Below are 26755 nucleotides of genomic sequence, written 5' to 3'. Positions count from 1 at the left end.
CCCCATGATCGGGCTCCCAAGCCTTCCACTCTAACTCTGATAGGTCTGTCCTGAAACAGTCTCCCCCACCCCTGTCCCCTAGCTCCACCAACCTCCCCAGGGTCCTAGGCTTTCTCAGCTTGGCCTGCTTAAAATTTCCTCTGTCTTTGCAGTTGCTACATATGAGCTTGTTGCCAGTCCAAAATCAAGTCCCTCTGTCCCCTCTCCCTGGCCAAAAGAGACCCCCTCCACATCCCCTCCTCAGCAGCAGCAGAAGGAACAAGAGGGGGGGCAGCCGGGGAGTGACCCAAAATAACTCAGGGCTGAGAGTAAATTTAGCCACAACGAGGGGAGGGGAGAGACCCTATTGGCCTGGGAATGGGGAGGGAGGGCCCCTTAGGGGAATCTGGGCTCCCGAAACAGCCTCAGTGGGGTGTCCAGGGCAGAGGAAGACAGATAGACAGTCAGAGGCAGTGAAGGAGAGACGCGAAGCAAAAAGAGTCAGACCCCAAAGGAGACAAGGACCCCACGTTGATCTCGTAGCAGCAGACGCCTCCCTGGGAGAAGTTCTGCTGTTCAACATCCCCATGGGCCACCCTGGGCCATGGCTGTACACCTCTGTCCTCTGGGCTCTGGTGGCCAGCCTGCTCCTCCCTCCTGCCATGACCCAGCAGCTGAGAGGGGCCGGGCTGGGCTTCGGCAACACCAACAACAATGCAGGCGTCCCTGGGCCTTCGGAGGACATGTCAGCCGAGTTTGGCCACCATATCCACAGGCACAGGGGCCATGACAGTGAGGAGGAAGAGGAGGATGTTGCCACAGAAAACAGACATCCTTTCCAGAGCCACAGAGACCATGAGGAGGAGGAGGAAGATCTCTCCAGGGAATATGGCCACCAAATGCCAGGCCACCGATACCAAGGCCACCAAGTTGAAGAGGAAAATGTGTCCCGGGAGGGCTCCACAGAGCAGGTCCGGCAGACCACTCAGCACAGAAGCCAAAGCAACGAAGATGTGGAAGACTCCACAGAGCATGGAAACCACTTTCCCAGCAGCCACAGGGGCCACGGCCACAACAACGAGGACGAGGATGACATCGTCTCCAGTGAGCACCACCGCCACATCCCCAGGCATGTCCGCCAAGGCCACAGAGGGGGAGAGGATGATGAAGAAGAGGAGGAGGAAGAAGGGGAGGAGGAGGAGGAGGTCTCCTCTGAGTACAAGCACCAGGCCCATAGGCACCGAGGCCACAGGGAGGATGAGGATGAAGAGGATGAGGAAGAATCAGAGGAAGACCACCACCACAATCCTAGTGATGGACACCAAGGCCATGAAGAGGGTGGACACCACGGGACCCATGGCCATCAAGGCCACAGGAAAGAAGAAGAGGAGGACATCTCAGAAGAACGCCAACACCATGTCCATGGACATCAGGGCCATGAAAATGATGGTGATGATGATGACGACTCTACTGAGAATGGACATGAGACCCATGGGCACCAGGGTCATGTAAATGATGGTAATAATGATGATGATGGTGATGATGATGAAGAAGAAGAGGACTCTACTGAGAAAGGACACCAGGCCCACAGGCATCAAGGCCACAAAAATGATGATGATGATGATGATGATGATGATGATGATGATGATGATGAAAATGAAGAGGACTCTATTGAGAATGGACACCAGGCCCACAGGCATCGAGGCCACAAAGATGATGAAGACATTTCGGATGAGCACCACCATCATGTCCCTGACCATGGGCCCCAAGGCCACAGAGATGATGAAGATGATGATGATGATATGTCCACTGAACACTGGCACCAGGCCCCCAGACATACCCATCATGGCCTCCAGAATGAGAAAGAAGAGGAAGAGAAAGAGGTTACATTCAAGTTGAGCCACCATGTTGCAGGAAGTGAAGAGGAGGAAGACATCCCAGGGGAGTACAAAACAGAAGTCCCTGGCCACCACCACCACAGTGCCCCCAGGGACCAAGATGAGGATATCTCTGCTGAGCTTGGTCCCCAGGCCCCCAGCCATAGGCAACAAGACCACCAAGGTGAACACACTAGGGCTGGGGACAGAAGCGGCTTGAGAGATGTTGATTTTGGAGAGGAAGATGGGAAGGAGGAAGACCGCGGCTCTCAGGAGGAAGGCGACGAAAGTGTAGAGCAGTCTGAAGGAGTCCACCATGGAAGCCTGGGCCAGGATGATGAGGAAGATGAGGAGGAAGGTCATGGTCTCCACATGAGCCAGGAAGAAGATGAAAATGAAGATGAGGAAGAAGAGAGGGCTGAGGTTAGGGCTCCATTGAGCCAATATCACCGGAAAGAGGAAGAGGAAGAAGAGGAGGAGGGCCTGGATGAAGATGAGCTCCCTTTTACCATCATCCCTAACCCCCTGGTAGGGAGGGAGGTGACTGGAGGCGGCTCCAGCGAGGAGGAGAGTGGGGAGGATACAGGTAAGTGGCCTGGCTGGGAGGGGGGAGCAGGTGGGCAGTCAGCCTGAGTCACCTGAGTCACACTGTCCTCTGTCCCCACAGGTCCACAGGACATGCAGGACTATGGGAACTATCAACCAGGGTCCCTCTGTGGCTACTGCTCCTTCTGCAATGTATGTTCCCAGCCTAGGTCTTGCACACCAAGCAGTTCCTAGGAATTTGTCTTTCTGGGAGGGAGGAGGCCGGATTTGAACTAGGGAACAGCAGAGACAAGTCTGGATACAAAAAGATATTTTGGGTACCAAACTGGAAGCCGGAAGGCTGGGGTGATGATCTAGGATGGGAAGGAAGAAACCTGAGCTCCACCTAGGGCTGGAGGGACAGACGGAGACCAGAGCTGATGGCAGTCAGGATTCAGGATTGACCGGGGAGTCCGGGTCAGAGGTAACCCAAGGTTCTACCCACAGAGACTGCATGACTTAGGGTTGCCCTGGAAGGAAGACAGAACTCAGTGTAGGTTAATGAGGGGCAGGGGTCTGGGAGAATGTCACCTGGAGATGGGAGGATGACTACGATCCCCAAGTGAGGGATTCAGTCTAACCAGGCTCCTCTGGTCCCCAGCGATGCACTGAATGTGAGAACTGTCACTGTGACGAGGAGAACATGGGTGAACACTGTGACCAGTGCCAGGTGAGACCTCACCTGGGCCCGCACACTCAGGCTTCAGGATGGCGTGGGATCATCTGAGCAACCCCTCCCGCCAGCCCCAGCCCGAAATCATGACCTTTGATCGCAAACTAACCCAAGCCCTGCCATGTGATGCTTCCACACCCTACGTGACTGTAACCTACACTTAGCCTGCCGTTCTGCTCAGACCCGCCCCTGACCTCGCTCTCTCCCCATCCCTGCCTCCAGCACTGCCAATTCTGCTACCTCTGCCCGCTGGTCTGCGAAACGGTCTGCACTCCGGGTAAGCATGCGCAGCCCAAGAAACCCTGCCCGGGGAGGACGTAAGGTTGTGGGCGGGGCCTGTATGGAAGGCGTGGCCAAGCGTGTGGGCGGGGGCCTCCACTGAGAATGAGTGGGGTTGAGGGGCGGGCCCTAAAGGCTAGTGGGCGGGGCCGGAGCCCGAAGAAATCAGGGACTAGAGAACATCATCCTGGGCTTTCAAGAGTCGCAGTAGTTCATTTTAAGGCAGGAATTAAGAAAAATGGGAACAGTTAACCCGCATCTAGCATCCCCTTAATATCTTTCGTTCTTGGATTACCCCTCAAGCCTCGTCTCTGTCTCTGCTCTCCCACAGGAAGCTACGTGGACTATTTCTCCTCCTCTTTGTATCAGTAAGTGTTGGGGTGATGGCAGGGCGGGGGACGGTGGGGGGGCAGAGGCATGTTTAAGGGCTCCGTTTAAAGGAGAGCTGCCCAGCTGCGCGTTATTGGACAACCTTTGGACTCCATTTTCCCACCCGTGATCTGAGCAGGATAATGAGATGAAAGCCTTGAATTTGGTCTAATCTCTGCATACGTCCTCCACTCCAGAGTCCTAGCAGACATGCTGGAAACGCCTGAACACTGACCTCGCCGCGGCTGTGGTGTGTTCCAGCCCGCCTGCCCTCCAGCCCTTTGGCACCAGCCGTCTTTATTTCTCTGAATAAATTTTTGCCTCGAAACCTCATGGATGTTAGGCGTGGGGCCGATGCTCGGGGCACCGGGGAATGTGGGTGGAGGCTGGGGGCCTGATTCCAAGGCCCGGCCTAGGACACCAAAAGCCAGGGAGGACTCCTGGATCCTGCTGGGGTTGGTTGGTCGGTTTGAACATCCTAACCAAAACAAAAGCACTTAACTCATGAGCTTTTTGAAACAGTTCTCTTTACCCGTGATCACTGATTGACGCCTGGGGCCGGGGGTCTGACTGAGAGTCGGGGGCGAGGGCTCCCCCGCTGTCCGCCCTTCCCCCATACCATGTCACCCAGTGGCATCTTGGAAAGAGGATTCTCCCATGCAAACCCCGGAGCCAGAGGGGAACCAGGAGGGTGCACTTCTGCACCCTCCCCCTACCCCTGGGGCACGGACACGGCCACAGCACGGGGGACGGGGAGGCCCCGGGGACACGAGACACGGGGGAAAGAAGTGGGGAACCCGCCCGCAGATGACCCCGAGGGACTAGGGGGGACCTTACAGGGCGGGGCGGGGCGGGACTGAGTGGCACAGGGGGCGAGGCTTGTAGCAGCGAGTCCCCCCTCCCCTCCTTTCGGACGAAGAAGGAAAACTTGGGCCCCGCGACTGGGCAGGAAAAAGGGGAAGGGGGCAGCCTCTCCCCGCATGCGGCCCGGGAGGGAAGCCCCGCCCCCTTTCCGCGGGTGAAGGACCCCGGTCTCCCATCGGAAACTGATCAATAAATTACAAAGTAGAGAAAAGGGAGGCGGAAGTTTGGGGCGGGATCTCTTCCTGCCCTCTTCTTTCCCTCCCTCAGTCCAGTTCATATGGTTTGGTCCAGGCCCAGTCCATTTGTGCGGCGGGGGACACGCACTCCCCCACTTGTCTGTACAGATGGTCCAGTCCGCGGCACCAGCTCCAGGGCCTCTTCTCCCCGGACGAGACCATTCTCTGGGTAGGAGGGGGGATGGCCCGGTCTTCCATCCGAGTGAGGTCACCTGTGCATTGGCGCCGGACAGTGCACCCCATAGTGAAGACCACGGGGGTGTCGCCCCGCACCCCAAGATCACCCAGCACAATCCTCACCTGGAGGCCTACACTAGCAGGAATAAGTCCGGACGGAAACGCCATCTGCTCGGGAACTTCCAGAAGTCTGGCCTGGAGAGAAAGGGAGCCCCGATTCAGACTGGCCCGCCACCCCCAGTGATTCCCCAGTGTTTCTGTGGGCGCGGCCTCTTCCTCTCCCGGGCCAGGCTCCTGGTCATTTTCTCTCCCTTCCCGGACAGGAGATGTGGCAGGGAGAAGCAGAAGGTTGCTGCGGCCCCTTCTTTCTTTTGGAGGGGAGGAGAGCTGAGAGGTTGTGTCGCCCCACTTCCCGCCAAGAGCAAAGGGAAGGAAGGGACTGTCTGCCTTTGGGAATCCCTTACCTTCTGGCTGCAGCTTTCGGAGAGGAAGCCCCGGCGACCCCAGTGCTCCTGCTGCCGCCGAACGAAAGTTGGGGGGCAACATCTCAGCCGAATCGGGGGTTACACCTCGCAGGTCCTTCTCTCGGAACATCTTCCGCCAGGACGGGGAGCGGCTGAAGGACTTGGCGCTGTCCTAGGTACAGGCCGCCGAGCCGACCGTGGAGGGAGGAGAACCCAGCTCTGACCCCGCCCCCTGCTCCAGACCCCGCCCCGCTGGCGTCACCCCTCCCTCCTCCCCGCCCTGTGGGCGTCACCCCTCCCTCCTCCCCGCCCCGTGGGCGTCATCTCTCGTGGACCCGCCCCATGGGTGACGTCTTCCCCGTTGCCACGCCCCCGGGCGTCGGTTCTCCGTTAGCCCCGCCCCCTCCCTGGCAGCCTCCAAGTACGATTGATTGGCAAGGCCAACCCCACCCCTCCCGCTCCGAAGTCTGCAGTCGCCCGCACCTCGTCCAGCCTTCTGTCCGTGCCTAAGGAGATGAGGTTGCTGAATTCCTTCTCCAGGAGCTGTCGGGCCTGGAGGGGGGAGGGGAGGGAGGTTGGAGGGTGCGGCTCGAGGCGTGGGGATGCCTAGCGAGCTCGGGCCCCTCGGCAGCTCACCTGCGCGTTCTGCGTGGGGATCTGCAGGAGCAAGGCCAGGTCCGAGTAGTCGAAGGTCTCGTCCAGGGCAAGCAGTGCTCCGTGTACCCCGCTCTCGGTGAGGTTCGTGGCGAATTCCTTCAGGCCCAGCCCTGACACCCAGCCCATGACCCGTTCATTGGACCACACCATCACATCTGGGGATGGAAGGGACCCTCACTGGGAGTTTTGTTCGTACCTCCGTCCCCGTCCCCTTCCCTGGCCACGTCCCCTGTGCTGGCTCCCCCGCCCCACAAGCACACACGTTAATAACTGAACTCTTCTATCACTTTTGCTCCGGCCCTGCCTCGAGCTCCTCCTCCTGGCTCCTGCAGGGTCTCACCTCGGATCTGGGTCTGGCTCTCTTCCCGCCTCCGCTCCAGGTCCTTCCGGTCATAGTTGAGCCGTTTCAGGCACATGATCCCGTAATGCAGACTCACCCTGGGCGCGGGGAAAGTGGAATCACAGAGGCACCCCACACCCCATTGGCTGCTGCTCTCATCAGGCCCCACCCCCTTGGCTATCCATTAATCTATATGGACCACTGGCCCGAAGAGGGTGGGATGTTGTCAGTGGACAGTTTCTATTGGCTAAAGGGGGAGGGGGAGGGGCAGCTAACTAGCCAAGCTGTCTTGAATATGAACTTTTCCAATGGACTTTCTTGGTGGATAGGGTACAGGGTCAAAATTTTCTAATATGTCATACTACAGGGCCATGGATATTCCTAAGCATTTCCCATCACCAGCCTTATTTGTTGAAGGCTGTCCAGGGGGTGGAGCTTCCCCTTGGACTGTACCCATTAACCAGGCAGCTCCTACCTGTGGAAGCTGTCCACCATTTTGAGTTGGCCCCGGAGCTCCTTCTTGTTGAGGTGATCTAACATCCGGGCATCCACAAGTGACTCCATGAAATAACTGCGGTACTGGGGCAGCCCCAGGCTGGGCAGCCAGTCGTTCCCCACCCACTCGTGGTTCATGTCGCCATATGCCAGGATCTGGGGCCATGGGCAGGTGAGGGAGGGGGTGTCAGGCCCTCTCACCATGTGTGGATGGAAGGGGTACCCCAATCCCCCAACACAAGAGCCAGACAATGACCAATCTGCTGGGACAATGGACCAGTCCAAAGAGTCTCAAACTGTGCTTCTTGAGCCCTCAGGATCACCATGCCACCGATATGCTGGAATTGCCTCAGACACCACCTGCTCCATATCTGCATTTCCACAACTCCCAGTGACCTGACCTATACATTCAGTGTGTGTGTGTGTGCATGAATGCATGTGTGTGTATGCCAGTATTGGGGCTTGAACTCAAGGCCTAGGCGCTATCCCTTAGCTTTTACACTCAAGACTAGTGCTCTAGTGCTTGTATTTGTTTTTTTGTTGGTCTCAGGGCTTGAACTCTGGGTTTGGACGCTGTTCCTGAGCTCTTCAGCTCAAGGTGAGGGCTCTGCCACTTGAGCCACAGTGCTACTTCTGTTTCTCTGGTGGTTAATTGAAAGTAAGAGTCTCACGGATTTCCTGCCTGGGCTGGCTTTGAACTGTAATCCTCAGAGCTCAGCCTCCTAAGTAGCTAGGATTACGTGAACCACCGGCACCCAGCCTTACTTTTGGCTTTTTGCTACTTAACTGGAGCTAAGAGGATCTCAGCCTCCTGAGTCACTAGGATTACAGGCATGAGCCTGGCCAGCACTCAGTTTACATTCCATTTGGGAAGCATCAATTTAACTCTGGCCCAACTCAATCAGTATGCTTATTCTTCCAAGCCAGGGCAAGTGACTTTCTCCAATGTGAATCTGGAAATACTTGTGCTCGTGGCCCAGGAGATTGTTCTGGATCTGCCCAAACTCCCTCACTCCCTTTAGCATAAGGATACCCCATCGCCCCCTGGCTGAAATCACAGGTCACAGCCCAACACCCCAACCTCCATCACAGGTGAGCTCACTTGTCCCCTTTTCTGAGAACAAAGGGGAACTGGTGCTCCCCACCTTCTCATCCAACCTGTGCCTCTCCATCCACCATCAGCCCAGGTAAAACTGGAGCCATGCAGCTACCCGGCCCCCCATTTCCATCACCCATAACCAGACCTCTCAGCTTCTCCCCCTCCAGCAACCCAAAGGCCCCTAGAATCCCCTGCCAGGTTGACCACAGAATAGGGGCTTCCACATCGCCCAACCCCCCCGCGCCCCAATGAGCCAGTCCAGAGGTGAGTTTGGCGCTGTCCCTCACCACCAAGAAAAGAATGGAATGTTCTGGCTGGCAAGGGAAGGGGCAGGGCTCAGAGAAGGAGGGGCATCCATGCAACATGCACAGCCTGGTCATGCGCCCCACCATCCTGCCCCGCGCCCCTACCTGCTCCCAGCTGATCTCCTTGGTCTCCTGACCCGTTAGTGGGAAGAGGGGAGAGAAGGGGTGGGTTAAGGGGCAGGCAGAAGAGGACAAGAGGGACAGACAGAGAGGACAGCCACAGACTCAAGAGCCTGCCTCCACCCCCAGGGAGGGTTAGTGCCACGCCCACGGCCACCAGCAGGGGGCACTCACAGGCTTCGTAGCTGCTGTAAGGGACTCCATCTCCTCGTGGGTCATCCACACATTTCCTGTGGGCTGAGGAGCGGGAGATGGTGAGATGGAAGAGACTTTCCAGAAAGGAGGGGACCCAAAGGGAGGGTAACAGGGGAGGCTCCAGGAATCCCAGCCACTCATTTACGAATGACCTGCTTTCTTGCTCAGTGGAAAGGAGTGATCTTTTCTCCAGAAGCTGTCATGTCCCAGGCAAAAGTCTACTTGGCCTCTGGACACTCACCGTGCGGGAGGAGGCAGGAGCGGAGGGGGAAGTGAGCGAGACCATTTCCTGGATGGCCAGGCGTAGCTTGAGCCGGTGTAGAGGGTTGCTGATGCCAATCTCGCGCTGGATCTCTGTGTCTGACAAGTTGGCCATGATGGCACCGCTCTTGACATTGGCCCGGCAGGCAGCCACATACCATGCGGGCATGCCTACCCAGAGCTGGGGGCAGAGGGAAGGGGAGAGGAGGAAGGGAAGCAGACAGAACATGGGAGGGGAGATGGAAGACAACAAGGAAGGGAGAAGGGGAGACAGGTGGCAAATAGGAGCAAGGCAGACACAGGACCCACAAGAAGCAGAGAGAGAGAACAAGAAGGGGAGTGAGAGGTAGAAGAGGAAAGAGAGGGATAGAGATCCAGAGACACACACAGACACCAGGCAAGAAAGAAAATAGAGAGAACCCCGCATAGAGACAAGAAGAGATACAAGGAGATAAGTGTCAGACCCGTACCCATGTGGGCAACACCAGAGGGCAGGGGGAGGGGAGACAGAATCAGTTCCCACTGGCAGGAGTCTTCCCCCTCCCCCACTAGAACCTCCCTACCCCATCCCACCCCAACTCTGGCTTGAAGCACATTCTGGGCAGACCCGGCCAGCCTTTGGTAGAGCTGTCAGAGGACTGGGGTTCAATAAAACATGCCATTTCTGGGCCCCAGTACCTCCAGCCAGGAGACCACAGTGGGGCCATCCCAGGCAGCAAACGGCAGTCCCTGGCGACAAGCTTCTTCCAGAAGTTCATGCCTGGCAGGGGACAGCAGGGAAGGACATGGCAGGGACAGAGGGCCCAGACATTTCTATGGATTTATTTATTTATTTTTTGGTCGTAGGGGGCCTGGGCGCTGTCCCTGAGCTCTTTTTGCTCAAGGCTAGCACTCTACCACTTAGAGCCAGAGCACCACTCTGGTTTTCTGGTGGTTCATTGGTGATAAAAGTCTCATGGACTGGGGCTGGGAATATGGCCTAGTGGCAAGAGTGCTTGCCTTGTATACATGAGGCCCTGGGTTCGATTCCTCAGCACCACATATACAGAAAATGGCCAGAAGGGGCGCTGTGGCTCAAGTGGCAGAGTGCTAGCCTTGAGCAAAAAAGAAGCCAGGGACAGTGCTCAGGCCCTGAGTTGACAGCCCAGGACTGGCCAAAAACAAAACAAAAACAAAAAAACAAAAGTCTCATGGACTTTCCTGCCTGGGCTGGGCTTTTTTGTTGTTTTGTTTTTAGCAGTCGTGAATCTACCACTTTGAGCCACAGCTCCATTTCCAGTTTGGGGGTGGTTAATTAGAGATACGAGTCTCACATACTTTGCTGGTTTGAACCATGATTCTCAGAGCTCAGCCTCCTGAGTAGCTAGGATTACAGGCGTGAGCCACCAGCACCAGCTCCATGGATTTTTTTTTTTTTTAATTTTTCCTTTCTTGGCAGTACTAGGGATCAAAGTCAGGGCCTGATGATTGCTAGCCCATTTGAGCTATCCCACATGCCCTTTTTGCTTTATTGTTTTTTCTGAGCCAGTACTAGAGCTTGAAGTCAGGGCCTCACAGGCTCAAGGCTGGAGCTGTATCACTTAAGCCACACCTCCACTTCCAGCTTTTGGCTGGTTAATTGGAGGTAAGATTCTCTCAGATTGGTCCAGGCTGGATTTGACCCTCAATCCTCAGAGCTCAGCCTCCTCTGTAGCTAGGATTACAGGTGTGAGCTCCAGATGCTTGGCTGTTTTATGGTTGTTTGATAAGGTCTTCTGCAATCTCAGACCTCAATCCTCTTGCCTGTGCCTCCCTTAGAAACTGGGATTACTGGTGTGCACCACCATGCCTGGCTCAACCCTGTCCCCAATACCATTAAGAAAAAGATAAAAACAGAGAAAAATTCTAGAAGCTCCCAGATTCCCAAGTAAAGTAAGTATCTCGGGTACTGACTACCAGCATTGTAGTTTTATCTGTTTCCATCACCACCACCCTGCTTCATATGGACACGCATGTTTGCGCGCACACACACACACACACACACACACACAGCCACAAACTTACTTCCTCTTGTTCCTTCGGTCCTTGTCTCCTGGGCCTGTCAGCTTGGCTAGCCCCAGAGGGTCAGTAGCCAGTGTTTCATCAGAGGGGGTTCCAGCTAGAGGCAGCGGAGAGTCAAAATGTGAAAAGTCTCAAAGCTGGAATCTGAGGATCACGATTCAAAGCCAGCCCAGGCAGAAAAGAATCTGTGAGATTCTTGTTTCCAATGAACCACAAAAGGCTGCAAGTAGAGCTGTGGCTGAAGTGGTAGAGCACCAGCCCTGAGCACAAACGCTGATCGACAGTACTCAGGCCCTGAGTTCAAGCCCCAGGGCCAGCAAAAATAAATCAATAAATAGGATGCCAGGAAAGTCCAGACCCTAAGAGATTTTTTTAATTGGATTTTTAAAAGAGAGTAAGATGGGCAAGGAGTAGGAGACTTGCTTTACATAGTGCTGGATTCACAGGGCTGGCCTAGTATAGGGTGGTGGTACGCTGGCAAATGCCTAAACACTGGACTCCCAGGGAGAAAGACTGCATTCTGTGATGTGTAGCCTTTGCCAATTGCCATGGTATAAATAATTCTGCCAGGGCTAGTTTCAAATCCCTGATGTCACCCAGATGTCAAACGTCTCACAAAATTCCTACAACAGCTATGGATATGCAGGATCCAGTTCACCGCCAGCAGGTGCCCAGCCTCAAACGCTGCTCTGCCTTAGCTTCAAAACCAGAGAAATGAAGTAAATTGCATTTTCCTACCCCTTATCCCCAGCAGGCCCCACCAAGCCATTTCTTTTAAGTTGCTCCTACTCACTCACATTCTATGTGAATGACCACACCAGCAAACACTTGAACAAATGTCCAGTGAGTATGGAAAGATGGGGGCAGTGGGGAGGAAGGGACTAAGGGGAGAAGGGTTAGAATGAATGACAGTACTTACCCAGGGAAGAGCTGTCCCGGCCTGGGGGTCCCATTCGCCCTTTCTCTTTCTTGCCAAAGAGCCGGCCTATGGATGACTTGATGCTCTTTTTCTTGGGGGCTTTGTGCAGGGAATCTGGAGCACCCTCACTGGGCAAACAGGAGGGAGTCAGGGAGGACTCCTTCTACCATTCTTTTCTTTTTGTCGGTCATGGGGCTAGAACTCAGTGCCTGGCTGCTGTCCCTGAGCTCTTTTTGCTCAAGGCGAGCGCTCTACCACAGCACCACTTCTGGTTTTCTAGTGGTTAATTGGAGATAAGAGTCTCACAGACTTTCCTGCCCGGGCTGGCTTTGAACCGTGATCCTCAAATCTCAGCTTCCTGAGTAGCTAGGATGACAGGTGTGAGCCACTGGTACTGGGCCTTCTTCCTTTCTTCTCTTCCCAACACTTTGTCCTCCCATCTCATCCCTCCAGGCAAGCTTGCCCTCATTCTCACTCTCTGTACCCTTGCTCACCTTCCCCGGGAGGGTCCCCCATCTTCCAGGGACCCCGCCTGCAGTGCTAAGGCTTGGGTCATTCTCTCAAGACGGGCAGAGCGGGGAGTGGGGGGTGGCGTGTCTCCTGGGATGGCTGGCCCCTCCCCTCGTGGAGCCCCCGCTTCCTCTTTGGGGATGTGATTCTGAGGACAGAGAAGCACAGAAGTTCTTTTAGCTTGGGGGGTCATCTTGGGGGCTGCCCGTGAGTGGGGACATCTACTGGGGGAGTCTGGGATGATGTGAGGAGGAGGAAGCATAAAGACAATGGCTATAGCTCTCTAGCACCCAGCCAAGCTCCTATTTGTACATCTTTGCTTCTGGTGTCAAGAGTGGGACCTGCTGGGCCTCAAAGCTAAGGGGTAACCAGTCCTACAAAGAGGAAAATGGGCATTAAGGTCAGAAAGAGAGAAGTATCTTTTTTCCCCCTAGAGTACTCACGGCCTTGTCAGTGCCCTCACGGGCAGGGCTAGGTGGTGCCAGGCGAGGTGTTGAATGGCCAGAGCTGGGAGGAGAAGGGCTGGCAAGGGTAGAGGTGGTGAGGGATGGGGGCAGCGAGCAGCTGCTTCTGTATCGGCTCAGCGAATCCAGGCCTGAGCTGGACACTCGGCTCTCCAGCTCTTCAGCCCTCTGTTCTGTTGTCTCCTTCTCCTCTTGGATTAGCCTGAGGAGGAAAGCAGCAGTCAGAGAGAGACAGACAGACAGAGATAGAAAGAGAGAGTGCTGAGAGAAGGGAGTCTGTGATCAGAAAATTCATTGGGGCAAAGGGAGGGAAGTCAGAAAGTTTGGGTGAGTTTATCACGGCCTCTTAGGGCAGACAAGGAGTGAGTGACAGTCTCAAGAGGATGTGGAAGGAACCTGGGCTGTCAGGGTGAGCAGGAGCCATGATCAATTTAGCTCTGAAGGGAACCAAGCTATTAAACAAAACCATGAAAAAGAGCCAAGCAGGGCTGGGAATGTGGCCTAGTGGTAGAGTGCTTGCCTTGTTCATATACATGAAGCCCTGGGTTTGATTCCTCAGCACCACATATATAGCAAAAAACAGAAGTGGTGCTGTGACTCAAGTGGTAGAGTGCTAGCCTTGAGCAAAAGGAAGTCAGGGACAGTGCTCAGGCCGAATTCAAGCCCCAAGTGTGGCAAAAAAAAAAAAAAAAAGAGCCAAACACCAGTGGCTCATGCCTGTAATCCAATTAATCACTGAAAAAGTTGGAGGTAGAGGTAAGGCTCAAGTGGTAGAGCCCCAGCCTTGAGTGAAAAAGCTAAAGGACAGAGCCAAGGCCCTGAGTTCAAGCCCCAGTACTGATACACACACAAAACAAAAATCATGAAAAGGTTTTATGTGCAAGAGATAATGCTCCAAGAAGGATCACAGGGGCAAAATCTTCATACAATCTGGGTGAGAACTATGATCTGGAAGCCTGTGGAGTCCGTCTCCCACTATGTGACAACTGATAACTCCAGTCTGAGTTTGAATGGGAAGGTGGCAGCCATGTTGTTCTACCTGCTGGAGGACCATGAAGAACGTTTTCTTAGAAAACTGCCAAGTAATCTAAGGGCCAGTGGCTCAGGCCTGTAATCCTTGCTACTCAGAAGGCTGAGATCTGAGGATCATTGTTTGAAGCCAGCCTAGTGCAGAAAAGTCTGTGAGACTCTTTTTTTTTTTTTTTTTTGCCAGTCCTGGGGCTTGGACTCAGGGCCTGAGCACTGCCCCTGGCTTCTCTTTGCTCAAGGCTAGCACTCTACCTCTTGAGCCACAGTGCCATTTCTGGCCTTTTCTATATTTGTCGTGCTGAGGAATCAAACCCAGGGCTTCATGTATATGAGGCAAGCACTCTTGTCACTAGGCCATATTCCCAGTCCCTCTGTGAGACTCTTAATCTCCAATTAATCACAGAAAAAGCTGGAAGTGATGCCATGGCTCAAGTGGTAGAGCGCTAGCTTTGAGCAAAAGGAGGTTGGGGACAGTGCCTAGGCCCAAAGTTCAAGCCCCAGGACCAGAAAAATAGAAGGAAAGAAAGAAAAAGTTGTCAACTAAGGCAAATTTCTAGGCCCTCAGGGTGGACATGATGGGAATTTCTAAATAAATTGTGGACTTTTGTTGTATTGGGTAGAAATCCTGGATGTCTAAACTTGAGATTCATGGCTAATGTATGAGGGTGGATGGATTCTTGTTGTTTTGAATTGGGGATCTTGGATTGTGTGGAGAATCTTAAAGACTTAAAAGATTCTGATTAATGGTTATGTGAAGTCATTGAATCCATGATGTTCTGGAAGCTTCTTGATGTATTGAGTTTAAAATTCAGGCATTTTGGACTCCAGGGCTCCATACCCCTGGGAATGCTAAGTCCTAACTGAGGGAGTTGTAACATGGATAGCACAGGAGGTTTTCTGGGGGGAACCTATGGGAACATAGTGTCCTCTCATTCACTGGGAGGAGGGTTGGACTGGGAGAGTTCCATGATGATGGTGGGAGTGGAGATGGGCACAGACAGAAGTGGAGCCAGAGGGGTTGTGAGGTCAGCTCAGGCAAAGCCAAGCAGACCTAGGCCTTGGCTTACTTGATCTCCTTGTTGATGGCCTCCAGCTGCTCCTGAAGCATGATGGCCAGGGTCTGCACGTCAGCCTGCCCACTAGGAGACAGCAGCTCGGCCCCAAACATCCCCTCTGCCTCCTCCTCATCAGAGCCATCCAGCTCACCAGGGAACGGGGGAGGCATGGACCCTGCAGGGGTCGACCGCTCCCAATCCTTTCTCTGTATGGGGACAGAGGGACACTGAGTGGATGGTGCGTGCTGGGTCTTTGCTCTCCAATCCTGACCTTGCCCATCCTTCCTGGTCCTGCCTGCAGGCGGCAGGTACCACTTTGCCCAGCCCAGCTACTTACTGGACAGGTTCCATTCCTAAGTTCTCTCCCAACTGGCACCAAGCCCCACCCACACTTTTGATTGGCTCCTCCCTGATTCCCATTTCCTAGATCCAGCCCACTTCACTTGTTGACCTGGCCCTACCCATGCTGGGATCCTACACTGCTCCCCTGACCCATGAGTTCCCTCAGGTGCTCACCAGGTAACAGGATGTCCAAGCAGGTGGGGGTTGATGGCGTTGGTGGATTTGGGGGTAAAGGAGAAAACAGGTGAGTCCAGGAGACCCTGCCTCTCAACCTAGCCTCCCATCTGAGCCCCAAAGGTTGGACTCCATTCCCTACAGCTGCCCACCTAAGCCCCTTAGTCCAGGCCCCAGAGGCGGAGCTGACCTTGGAGGGTTCATCCTTTACTCCTGACCAGCGGCTTCTCTTGCTTGCCCGGCCACTGCCGGCCCCATAAGGGTCAAGGGGGGCACCAGAAGGTAACGTGGGCGCCTGGGAGTAACGGAGTTCCAGGGCACTGCCAGGAAGAGACCTGTGGGCATGGGAAAGACAGTCAGGAACCCAGGGGTCTGGAAAATGGAACAGAGTTCAGAGGTCACAGGGACAAGCCTGGGCTCAGAGGTCATAGAGCTGAGGTCAACAATAAGAGGGATGTGGGCTGGGACTGTGGCTTAGTGGTAGAGGGCTTGCCTAGCATGTATGAAGCCCTGGGTTCCATTCTTCAGCACCATATACATAGAAAAGGGGGAAGTGATGCTGTGGCTCAAGTGGTAGAATGTTAGCCTTGAGCCAAAGAAGCCCAGGAACAGTGCCTAGACCCTGAGTTCAGCCCCTAAGACTGACTAAATAAATAAATAAGAGTGCTGCTGGCACCGCTCCCTGGGCTGAGGAGGGGCAGGAGGCTATAGTCACCTAGAGTAAGAGGATGGTGGCCTTCCCCGGAGCTGGTCGATTTCCATCTGCATCCTCTCCATTTCAGCCAAGAGCTGCTCCTGAAGAGAAGAGGTTGGAGAAATTAAGGCAGAGAGCATTGCTTTCCAGAACAGCATTGCTTTCCTTCCTCTCCCTCCTCCCTCCCTCCCTTGCCCCCTCCCCACCTTGTTAAGCAACAGCTCATCTTGGAGCTTCTTCATGTTGGCAATCTCCTCACTCAATGAGTTCTGCGGGCACAGGGGTAAAATGAGGAAGTAGGAGGGGAGGTGACATACTCTAGGGCCTACCAGTAGCCCCTGGAGGATCCCAGTGGGGACAAATCGTGAGCTGCAAGGGAGAGAGGGTCACGGGGCCAAAGACACATCTAGAGTGAGAAATCCCAGGAGCCCCAGGCTTTGAAGTCCTGTATAATCTCAGGGGGGCTCGGGGATTGAATGTCTGGGAGACTTAAGAAAGAGCTAAGGGGGCTGGGAATATGGCCTAGTGGCAAGAGTACTTGCCTCGTATACATGAAGCCCTGGGTTCGATTCCCCAGCACCACATACACAGAAAACGGCCAGAAGTGGCGCTGTGGCTCAAGTGGCAGAGTGCTATCCTTGAGCAAAAAGAAGCCAGGGACTGTGCTCAGGCCCTGAGTCCAAGGCCCAGGACTGGCAAAAAAAAAAAAGAAAGAAAGAGCTAAGGGCTTGGGGTATTGTTACTGCCTAGAATTCAGCTACTGAGGGCTTAGATTCATCTCCTCAGTACATCAGGGCAGATGGTCAAGTTTGGGATGGCCGGGTTTAGGGAGATATTTGGTCACAGATCTGGAGGCAGTGTCTGGGGCTATGGGATTTGGGCAGGAAGCAGGCCGGGATCATGGGTGGTGATGGGAGTACTGCGTCGGGACGCACCTTCTCCTCCAGAGCCCCCATGCGCTCCTTCAGGTGAAGCTGTAGGCGCTCATTGGACTCGCTCAGCAGCTTGTCTACTGTTTCCGACAGCCGCTTATTGTGGTCATCATTCATCTTCTCCCGCTGCCGCGCCTACCCAAAGAAAAGCAAGGTAAGGATGCTCAAAGGCATCCACTACAAGGCCTGGCCCTTGCTACGGGCCACACCCACCGTGCAAGCTCCGCCCTCCCGCCCACATCCAAGCCCCGCCCACCAGCCAAGCGCCGCCCACCAACTAAGCCGCCACCCACCACCCAAGCCCCCACCAGCCAAGCCCCAGCCCTGTCTCAAAGCTCCATCTTCTCTACAGCCCTCAGCCCCCTCACCCGCTGCAGCTCCTGGTTCTTCTCCTCCAACTGGGCCTCCAGCTGCCGCAGCCGCTCTTCAAAATTTCCATGACGTTCCTCAGCCTAGAGAACCAGAAGCCATTCGGGGTCCTCGCCCCGCCTCCCTCACGACTGGATGCAAGCCCCCATCCCGCCCCTGTGTCTACAGTTTTCAGGACCTGTTCCATGGCTCTCGGATTCCAGGCCACCGTCCCCTCGCCCCCAAAGCCCAAATCTTGCACCATTCCAAGACGGATCTCTACAAACCCCAAGGCTCAACCTCTTCCCCAGAATCCAAGCTTTCCTGCCAGACTCTAGGCCCCGCCCATCTAGGCCCCGCCCCCAGAACATTCCCGTCCCGCCCCTGTGCCCCGCCCCCAGGCACCCCTCCCTCCATCCTAACTTTGTTCAGCGCTGCCACCCTCTGGGCCAGCTGCGCCTCTATCTCGGGCAGGGTCTCGGCCTTCTGCAGGGTCTGCTGCAGCTTCTGCTTGGCATCGTCCAGCCACTCGGCCAGCTGACGGCTCTTCTCTTCACTCTGGGGGAGCGGGAAGCCAGGGGAGCAAAAAAAGGGCTAGGTCCCATGGACCCCAGCCTCACCCCAAGTCGCCCCCTGCCCAGTAGGCCCCCACCTGCCGGTACAGCGACTCCTTGCTGGCCAATTCATTCTCCAGCTTGTCATTGGCATCATGCAGAGACGTGGCCTCGCGCTGCGCGCTCAGGTAGCGCTTCTCCAGCGTGGTGATCCGCTCCTCCATATCCTCCCGCTGAGCCAGCGCCTGTGGAGGGGGCAAGAGACCTTCGAGACTACAACTCCTAGAAGGCCCTGGGGGTACCCTAGGGTTAGAACAGCAAGCCAAGGACCCCAGGGTATCCTGGGAAATTAATCCAGGGCCCAATTCCAGGCACCCCAGACTCAGGCCTGCAATCCTAGCTACTCAGGAGGCTGAGATCTGAGGATTGGGGTTTCAAAGCCAGTCCAGGCAGAAAATTCTGGGAGACTCCAATTAACCAGCAAAAGTCCTGAAGTGGAGGAGTGGCTCAAGGGGTAGAGTGCCAGCTTTGAGTGAAAAAGCCAAGAAAGAGTTTTTAGGCCACACACTGGTGGGGAGGTTGAGATCTGAGAATTGAAGTCCAAAGCCAATCCTGGCAGGAAGGTCCATGAGACTCTTACCTCCAATTAACTACCTAAAAACCGGAAGTGAGGCTGTGGCTCAAAGTGGTAGAGCACTATCCTTGAGCAAATTAACTCAGGGACAGGGCCCAAGTCCCAAGTTCAAGCCTCACAATGGAAAAACAAACAAACAAGAAGAAGACCCACATTTCTTAGCAGATACGTGAGAATTATAAGGTCTCATTCCAGAAGGATGAAATGCTGATAAAAAGAAAATGGCCATAGCGTGGGCTGGGAATATGGCCTAGTGGCAAGAGCGCTTGCCTCCTACACATGAAGCTCTGGGTTCGATTCCCCAGCACCACATATATGGAAAACGGCCAGAAGGGGCGCTGTGGCTCAGGTGGCAGAGTGCTAGCCTTGAGCGGGAAGAAACCAGGGACAGTGCTCAGGCCCTGAGTCCAAGGCCCAGGACTGGCTTAAAAAAAAAAAAGAAAGAAAGAAAATGGCCATATCTAATAACCGGAACCAGTCACTTTGCCTGTGCTTTCACATGTAACACTCAGATAAGAGTTCTAAATCCCAAAGGTCAGAAAGAAAAAAATCCACACTGTTGGGGAACTGAATCCAGGTTTCACCATGATTTGAGTGACTTTGGACAAAAAGGAAGGGGCGAGGCCAGGGCAGGGGAATGACAGAGGGCAGGCCCCCCGCACCCCCACCTCACCTCCTTGAGGTCCCGCTGCAGCTTGGACTTGGCTTCCTCCGCCTTACCCAGCTCGCGGTGAGCGGTGCCCAGCTCCTCCTCCAGCTGGCTCATCTGACGGCACAACACCGCCAGGCGCTCCCGCAGCTGGCACACCTCAGCACGCTGCCGCTCCAGGGCCTCCTCCAGCTCTGCTGTGCGCCGGCTGGAATCCCCGCCAGGACCCAGGCCATTGGCAAGGGCCTGGAGTGAAAGGGGAAGGGACAGAACCCAGACAGGGGTCACGGAGACAGAGTGCGAGAGAATGCAAGGAGAAAGTCTATCAGAGACGGGTGCTGGTGTCTCACTCCTGTAATCCTAGCTACTAGGGAAGCTGAGATGTGAGTATCATGAAAGCCAACCAAGGCAGGAAGACCTGTAAGACTGTAATCTCTAACCAACAAGCTGAAAGTGGGGTTCTGGTTCAAGTAGTAGAGTTCCAGCCTTGAGCCAGGAAGCTAAGGGAGAGCGCCCAGGCTCTGAGTTCAAGCCTCAGTACTTGGGGAGGAAAATCAAGTTAGGGAGCTGACTGGAGACCACAGCGAAGGGACTTGTACCTCTTACCTGCCCATCCCCATCTTTGCCGGGCTCTTCCAGCCCTGACCGCCGTCTGGACAACTGGTCTCGAAGGTTCAGAGTCTAGAAGAAAAAAAGAAGAGTAAAGGACGTCCTGGAATCCCAGCTCTACTCCCCCCTGGAAGGCAGTTTTCTCCTTTAATCTAGACTTTCCCGTCCAATAGTTACTTGGGCCTGAGCCCTAGCAGTAAATTCTCACTCCTCCTGGGAGGTTCTGGCTCATTCCCACGATCCAACCCCATTGGGGCTCGGCCTGTGGAACTCTCCCAATCGGTTCCTTTGTTCCCGCCCCCTCTTGGCCCCGCCCCCACCTCCTGATTGCTCAGCTCCAGCTCCTCCTCTAGCACGGCCACTCGCTCCAAAGCCATCCGCAACCTTTCCCGGACCTGGGGGTGAGGAAGAGGACCATGGAGGTAGAACAAGAATGAGATGCCCACCAGACCCACAGCCCTAGAACACCCCAGGGGCAGGTGAAATAGGACAATATTAAAGTTCCTCTCTCTATAATGGGTGCGAGGCTCCACCACGGACCAAGCAGTCTCTCCCCCTGGGACCCCCAACCCCAGTTCATTTTTCTGTTATCATTCTAACAGGTAACTGGTAACTTGTGCCAGTCAATCACAGTAAAGACCCCTCCCACTTAGGATGCCTCCAGCCAATCACAGCCAGGATCTCACCCACTCAGGACAGTTTCAGTCAACTACAGGTTCTTCATCCAGGCTCTCCAGTTCCCATACCTTTTCATCTAGGGCCTTGTGATGCTCGAAGAGGGATTTTAGAGCCTTGAGCACCTCCACCTCGGAGGAGACTCCTCCTGGTGACTGGGCCTGGCGCTTCACCACAGTCATGCGCAATGACCTCTCGTGCCTGGATACCAGGCACTCCAAGTGTTCCAGGAGGAGCTAGAGGGATAAAACACCGAGTCAAGGAAAAGAGGCCAGGGGCTAGGAAGATGGTGACAGTTGGTGACCAACCAAAGGGACACTGGGAGAGACAAGTCAGGAAAAGAGATTTTAGGGATCGAGTCCAAAAGCAGCTGATTAAAAAAAAAAAAAGTAAGGGGAAAAAGGAAAAAGTCCAGCCAGGAAATGGGAACAGGGAAGGAAACAGGAAAAGGACGTACAGAATAAAAAGGAATCAGACAGCAACACCCCAAGACCCTGTCCCCAGCACTCCTCACCCGCGTGTTGTTACGCTCGGCCTTCAGCTCTGCAATCTCTTCCTCCCTCTCCAGCAGCTGCTCCCGACATAAGTTCAACTCCTTAGTCAGAGCCGCAAACTCCTGTGCAGAAGTGGGCATGACAGGGACAACCGCTCAGTCCTTTTTCTAAGTCCCTCCTTCCAAAGCATTTTGAAGGCCCCGCCCAACTCAGCTAAGCCCCGCCTTTCTTGTCGTCTAGACCTGCCCATCAAAGATTAGCCAATCACAGACCTCAACCCTTGATGCTCCAAGCCACACCCATCAAGGATCATTCCAAGTCCCATTCATGTGCCCAGCCCCACATGCCCAGGACCATTTTCCCGACCCCGCCCCTTCAGGAGCAAAGCCCCGCCCTCCAAGGACCATTTCCCAGGCCCCGCCCTTTCAAGTGCCAAGCCCCGCCCCCGGGCCTCCGGGCCCCTCAGGCTCCGCTTCCCGGCGGCCCCGCCCCGGCCCCGCCCAGACCTGGGGCAGCGCGATGCTGAGCTGGCGCTGCAGCGAGTCTTTCTCGTGGCCGAGCTCGCGCAGCCGCAGCTGCGCCGTGGCCAGGCCGTCCTGCGCCTCGCGCAACGTCTCCAGCAGGCGCTCGCGCTCCGTGAGCATCGTGACCATGAGGCGCTCCAGCTCGCCGCCCGCCTCGTCCGGGCCCAGCGCCGAGCCCCGCCGGCCATCCTCGCTGATGGTGGGCATCACCTCGCACATCATGGCGGCGGTGCAGGCCTGCAGAGGCAGAGGGCTGAGGCACGGCCGCGAGGTTCCCACACGAGGGAAACTGAGGTGCGGCGGTGCAGCCCCTGAACAGGAGAAACTGAGGCTTTGGTACTCTGATCACAACACAGGGAAACTGAGGCTGCTCTACCAGGGAATCTGAGAGTAAGCTACCTGAGGAAACTGAGGCTTATGCATTACAATCGTGAAGCAAGGTAAGCAGAAATTCACTGCTTCCAGGAAAACAGTCTGTACTACCTGGGTAAGAGCATTTAGAGAAACTGAGGTCAGACTCCACAGACAACAAACCCATGCCTGGCCACACAGTGGAACTGAAGCCTGAGTGTCCGGGGCAGTGCCCAAGTCACCTATTCCGACATTGTGAAGAATCCTCAACCCATTTGCATGTGTAGGAAAACTGAGGCCCGGCCAGAACCACGCCTGCAGAAGGCCACAAGTCTTCCATCACAGAATTAGGTCAGTAGAATGTGATTGCCTGTGTCATGACTCTAAGACAGGCCTCACTTACTACCCAGCTCAACTCCTGTTTCTCAAATTCCCAGATACTGGACACCCCCCTTCTACTCCAAAGGATCCTAAAGACCTACATTTCGCTTGAAAAGCCTCAAAATTAAAAACAAGACAGGGGTCCAACTGTGCTGGTCATTGATTTCTTCACAAACTCCAAGATCTAAATCTACTTTAAGTTCTCAGAGTCTAGGCTTTCCAGTTGCCCCCACCTCTATCCGGCCCCCTCCTCCCAATCCTAGAGTCAGAGCCACCACACAGCCCCTCCCAGTGGCTTCAAAGCCCCCAACTCCTCCCATCCTAGAATCCAAGTGCACAATCCTGCATTGAGGGAGGACCCAGGGAGTTCTGGGAACATCCCCTGCAACACCGCCCCACTCCAGCCCAGGAAGAGTATTCACCAAGGGTGGGGGAGGTGAGAGGCGCGGCTTCGAGGGAGGCCAGAACTTGGTCCCCGATGCCAGGGGCGGGGCCAACATGAAGTGAGGCTCCGGAGCCACTCCCTCAGTCACTTCAGGTCTGACAGGTCCAGCTGGCCCAGTCGAAAGCAGGAGGGACTTTCACTGTGTCCCTTTCTTTCCTTCCCCCCCACAGGCAGTGGTATAACCGGTTCTGAGAGTGGATAATTCCCAGCCCAGCCTAATAGTTGGACTTGCCTAAAGCCTGGGACTCCTGTGGGGAGAACAGGGGACTGAGGGTCTTTGGGATTTGGGAGGTGAGGCATCTGGTGGCCTGGACCCTTGAGTCTTTTGAGTGGTGCATCTGAGAATCTAGCACCCTAAATCCTAGCTCTCAGAGACTAGGTTCAGGAAAAACATTTATCAGACAACAGGCTACCCTTAAGCCAAAACCTAACATTTCCAACGGCAACTTATTCAGAAGCTAGGACACAGAGAGAGTTTTAGGGGGGTTGCTCTGGAACCTGAGATTGACTGAGGAGACAGAATACAGCATAGCTGGGCAGAGGATCTAGAAAGCCCAAGGCACAAAGAAACTACACAGTTCAGAAAGGATGTATGCTTCCACATTGACCACAGGCCTGAGGGTAAGAGCCACATCTTCAAGTAAGTAGAACTGAAGTTTGGAACCCAAAAGAACCCAATAACTTAAAAGAGTTCCTGGATTACCTCAGAAACCTAAACATAGAGGGGAGTAGAATGATACATTCTTAGGAACATAGCAAATGTAATATGTAATGAGTTTAATCAAGGGATACAAGCTACAACCCAGAACTGAGTCTAGCAGAAATGAAGGTATTCACACATGGGCATTCTACCAGGGGGTCACAGTCTTGTTCTAATCAAGTATGTCAATGATGCTAGAACTGGAAGATAAACGGTATGCTCTTGAACTCAGAACATGCTCCAGGGCTGGGGAAAAAAAAAGTAAAGGCAAAGGGTTTGTCTGGAGCTTGGAAACATCTGGAGGAAAATGCAGAAAGATGCATGCTGAGAATTACGAACTGAGATTAAAGATTGAACTGAACTGGCAAGGAAAGGGATTTGTTCTGGAAATGAGAACATCTTGAGACTGAGAGTCTAGAAGAGGAGAAAGCCTAGAACACACTTAGAATGCCAAAGTAGCAGATGGAGGAGAAAGCCCACAATCCACCAGGCAATGAGTCCTACACCAAGGCCACACAGAGAAAACAGAGAAGATGGAAATAGATGGGCCTTAAAACCTAGAACCGGAAGGAGGCAAACATAATGTAGAACACAATCAGGATTATTTCAGACTTTAAGATCTTGAAGTGAATTCCAGAGTTGGTAGTATAAATTTGAAGGCCTAGTTGGCACCCAGAATCCGGAAATTAGAAAGAATAGCCCTTGGAAGGGAAGGGAATCTAGAACAATGCCAAGGATATGGCCAGAACTTACAACTCTGAAAATTCATCTGAGAGCAAGTAAGAACTGGTTGTTAGAAATCATCAACATGCCTGAAGAGAGAGCAAGATCAGAATCTTGTTTCTAGATATTATTTAGATATGTGAAAAGACAAATGGAGGCCTACATAATGAATTTCAGGCCAACCTGAGATACACAGCAAGACTCTGTCTCCGAATGAAAACAAAAACTACTGGGGTTCAAAATATAGTTCAATGGTAGGAATGCCTAAGAAGATTGAGGCCTTGAGATCAAATCTCAGTACCACTACCGCCCCCTCCCCAAAATAAAGGTAAATGGAAAGAAGACATGCCTAGAATTTATACAGTGTAGTGTCTGGCTTACAACTTAGATCATATCTGTTTGAAGATAGAACAGAGATATCAACTGAACATGTTCTAGTACTGCTGTGTAGCAGTAAAAAAGCACCTTATAACTAGAAATATGCAGGGAGGGTTCTAGAGCACGTAATTAACCTAACCCACAGGCATACCTGGAGGAAAGGATGCATGTTTGGATCACTGGTTTGAGTATACCTGGAGCGTGGGACATTATGACACAGGACTTGGCAGGCAATGAGGGGCCTGGAACCCCTCAAGTCTTAGGGTGGTCTCCAGGCCTTAGGGGAGATGGAGATTCTGGGAGCTTAAGTACCTGAGATGACATGGGGGTAAGGCAAGGGTTTGTCAAGGCTATGTGAGCTGTGTATTGTAATGGGAGTCATGAGACTATGGGGAGCTGAGGAGGTAGATACAGGTCGGGATGGGTGGACAGACCCAGAGCCTGGACTCCTGGATCTTTGCAGAGGTAACAGACAAGAGGTTAGGGGCTCAGAGCTAGAAACTTGTTACGGTCTGGTGGCAGAAGGTCCAGGTAAAGGCTGACAGACAGACAGTACAGAACCTGAGGTCTGAGCTCCTGGGTTCCTGAAAGAATGCAGGACTGGGAACAAGACACGTAGGTCTCCAAAAGGGACAGGAGCTGAGGAATTGCATTACAATTTGCTAAAAGAAGGGTTATGGCGCCTGAGTCCCTGAGAGAACAGATGCTGGGGTGCCAGGAGGCTGAGGGACACCAGGGTTTGTTAAAGTAGATGCTAAAGGAAGCAAAGGCTGGGAAACTAGATTTCTGTGTCCTGACCCAAGCGAGGGCTGTGTCCACAGACAGATGAACAAAACTGAACCGAATGGAAGCTGCATGTCGGGGTGCCTGAGTCCCTACAATGCACTAAGCAGGAACATTCAGAAATCCTGGCTCCTCAGGGAACACCTGGAGTCATGAAAAGCCAGGGTGCTAAGAACAACCCCCCCCCCACCCGCCCCGAGTCTGGCCATCAGCACCTTGTAGCCCGGGTATCCCCGGGTCAAAGAAGCGACGGCGGGTGGGGGTTGGGGGGAGGGATCCCCAGCGCCGCCGGCGCCCCCTCCCTGGCGGCGGCTGCACCAGGTGCCCTGCCGACCATGGACAGCTCCAGAGCGGGCCTGTGTCCAGCACGGTCGGCGAACTGGCCTGGAGCGAGACACGATCGTCTGCTCCAACCATAAGCTCGAGATGGACAGTCGGGTGTGCGGACCGGGGGCGATGGGGGCCGGCCAGCCGCGGGGGGAAATCTCACAGAGCCGTGGTCCGTGTCTGGAGCTCCCAGCACTGGGCCCAGGAAGAGGGATCTAGGTTTCCCCGGGGGTCCCCGGGGACTGAGCAGGGATGGGGGAGACCCAGGCTCCTGGGCCCTGGAGGAGGCGCAAGGAGACAGTGTGCCTGGGATTCGGGGGTTCGGCGGAGGACTCGACTCGGGCAAGGGGCACGCCTGAGCCTCCTGGGCTGGGTTGTAGAGTCTGAGCCCCAGGGTCCCCGGGGGACGAGGAAGGGAATTCAGGATCTCCGGGAGGCGGGGGAGGCTGGCCCAGGGGTCCCCGGGGTGGGCGCTGCCAGGCTGACTGGGCCGGGCTCTTACCTACCTGGTCCGCGGCGGCTGCGGGCGGAGCTGGGCTGCAGGAGGGACGTGGGGTGGGGTGGGGGAGACCGGGCGGGGCCCCTGGCGGCGGCCGGGGCCCGGATCGGTGGCTCTGGAGCCCTGTCTCCGCCGCTCGAGCGGGCTCAGCGTCTCTGGCTCCGGCTTGGGCGCTGGGGACCCCCTCCCCCTCACGGTCTCACAGCCCTCTAGCCCCTAAAATAGCCCCCTGCCCCTGTCACCGTCCAGCCTCCCCCCGCGAGGCCGCAGCCGCCAGATCCAGGGGTGCCCACCAGCGCCCCCCCAAATCCCACCTTCCCCCCCAAAAAAATTTCCTCCTCCCTCCCCTCCCCCCTACAGCTCCCAGGCGGTCCTGGCCCCTTTAACAGGAGACTGACAGACGGCACTGGGTGGCCAATGGGAGGCGGCCTCGGCGCCGGCCGGCGACTAGACCCCGCCTCCGCACCAGCAGGGAGGGGTCGCGCGGGCGGAGAGCAGGAGGCGGGGCTCAAGGTGCGTCAGCCAATAGGCGCGCAGCGTGCGGCGG

At 54.9% G+C, this 26755-nt stretch overlaps 2 protein-coding genes across 2 annotated transcripts; one reads left to right on the top strand and one right to left on the bottom strand.

Moving 5' to 3' along the window:
- Positions 1-384: 384 nt before the first annotated feature.
- Hrc (histidine rich calcium binding protein) lies at positions 385-4095 on the top strand. The gene is made up of 6 exons (XM_048330238.1): positions 385-2442; positions 2524-2594; positions 3043-3111; positions 3337-3391; positions 3725-3761; positions 3960-4095. Exons 1-6 carry the CDS (start codon positions 567-569, stop codon positions 3994-3996), a joined length of 2145 nt encoding a protein of 714 aa, XP_048186195.1. The 5' UTR covers positions 385-566; the 3' UTR covers positions 3997-4095.
- On the bottom strand, positions 4090-21843 carry Ppfia3 (PTPRF interacting protein alpha 3). Its single transcript, XM_048330237.1, is given in 29 exon segments — positions 4090-5074; positions 5163-5234; positions 5504-5675; positions 5987-6055; positions 6140-6315; positions 6501-6598; positions 6976-7151; positions 8694-8756; positions 8956-9156; positions 9654-9735; positions 11019-11112; positions 11935-12062; positions 12429-12592; positions 12888-13110; positions 15005-15192; positions 15699-15843; positions 16224-16303; positions 16409-16471; positions 17138-17269; positions 17503-17586; positions 17906-18040; positions 18135-18281; positions 19344-19565; positions 19926-20000; positions 20249-20323; positions 20675-20839; positions 21118-21216; positions 21549-21591; positions 21593-21843. Coding segments are annotated over 28 exon segments (3609 nt in total). The 3' UTR covers positions 4090-5074; positions 5163-5175.
- Between the last annotated feature and the right edge of the window lie 4912 nt (positions 21844-26755).

Source organism: Perognathus longimembris, chromosome 20 (assembly GCF_023159225.1).
Source record: "Perognathus longimembris pacificus isolate PPM17 chromosome 20, ASM2315922v1, whole genome shotgun sequence".
Lineage (NCBI taxonomy): Eukaryota > Metazoa > Chordata > Mammalia > Rodentia > Heteromyidae > Perognathus > Perognathus longimembris.
Note: the sequence above shows the minus strand (reverse complement) of the source record. Positions and strands in the feature narration are given on the sequence as shown.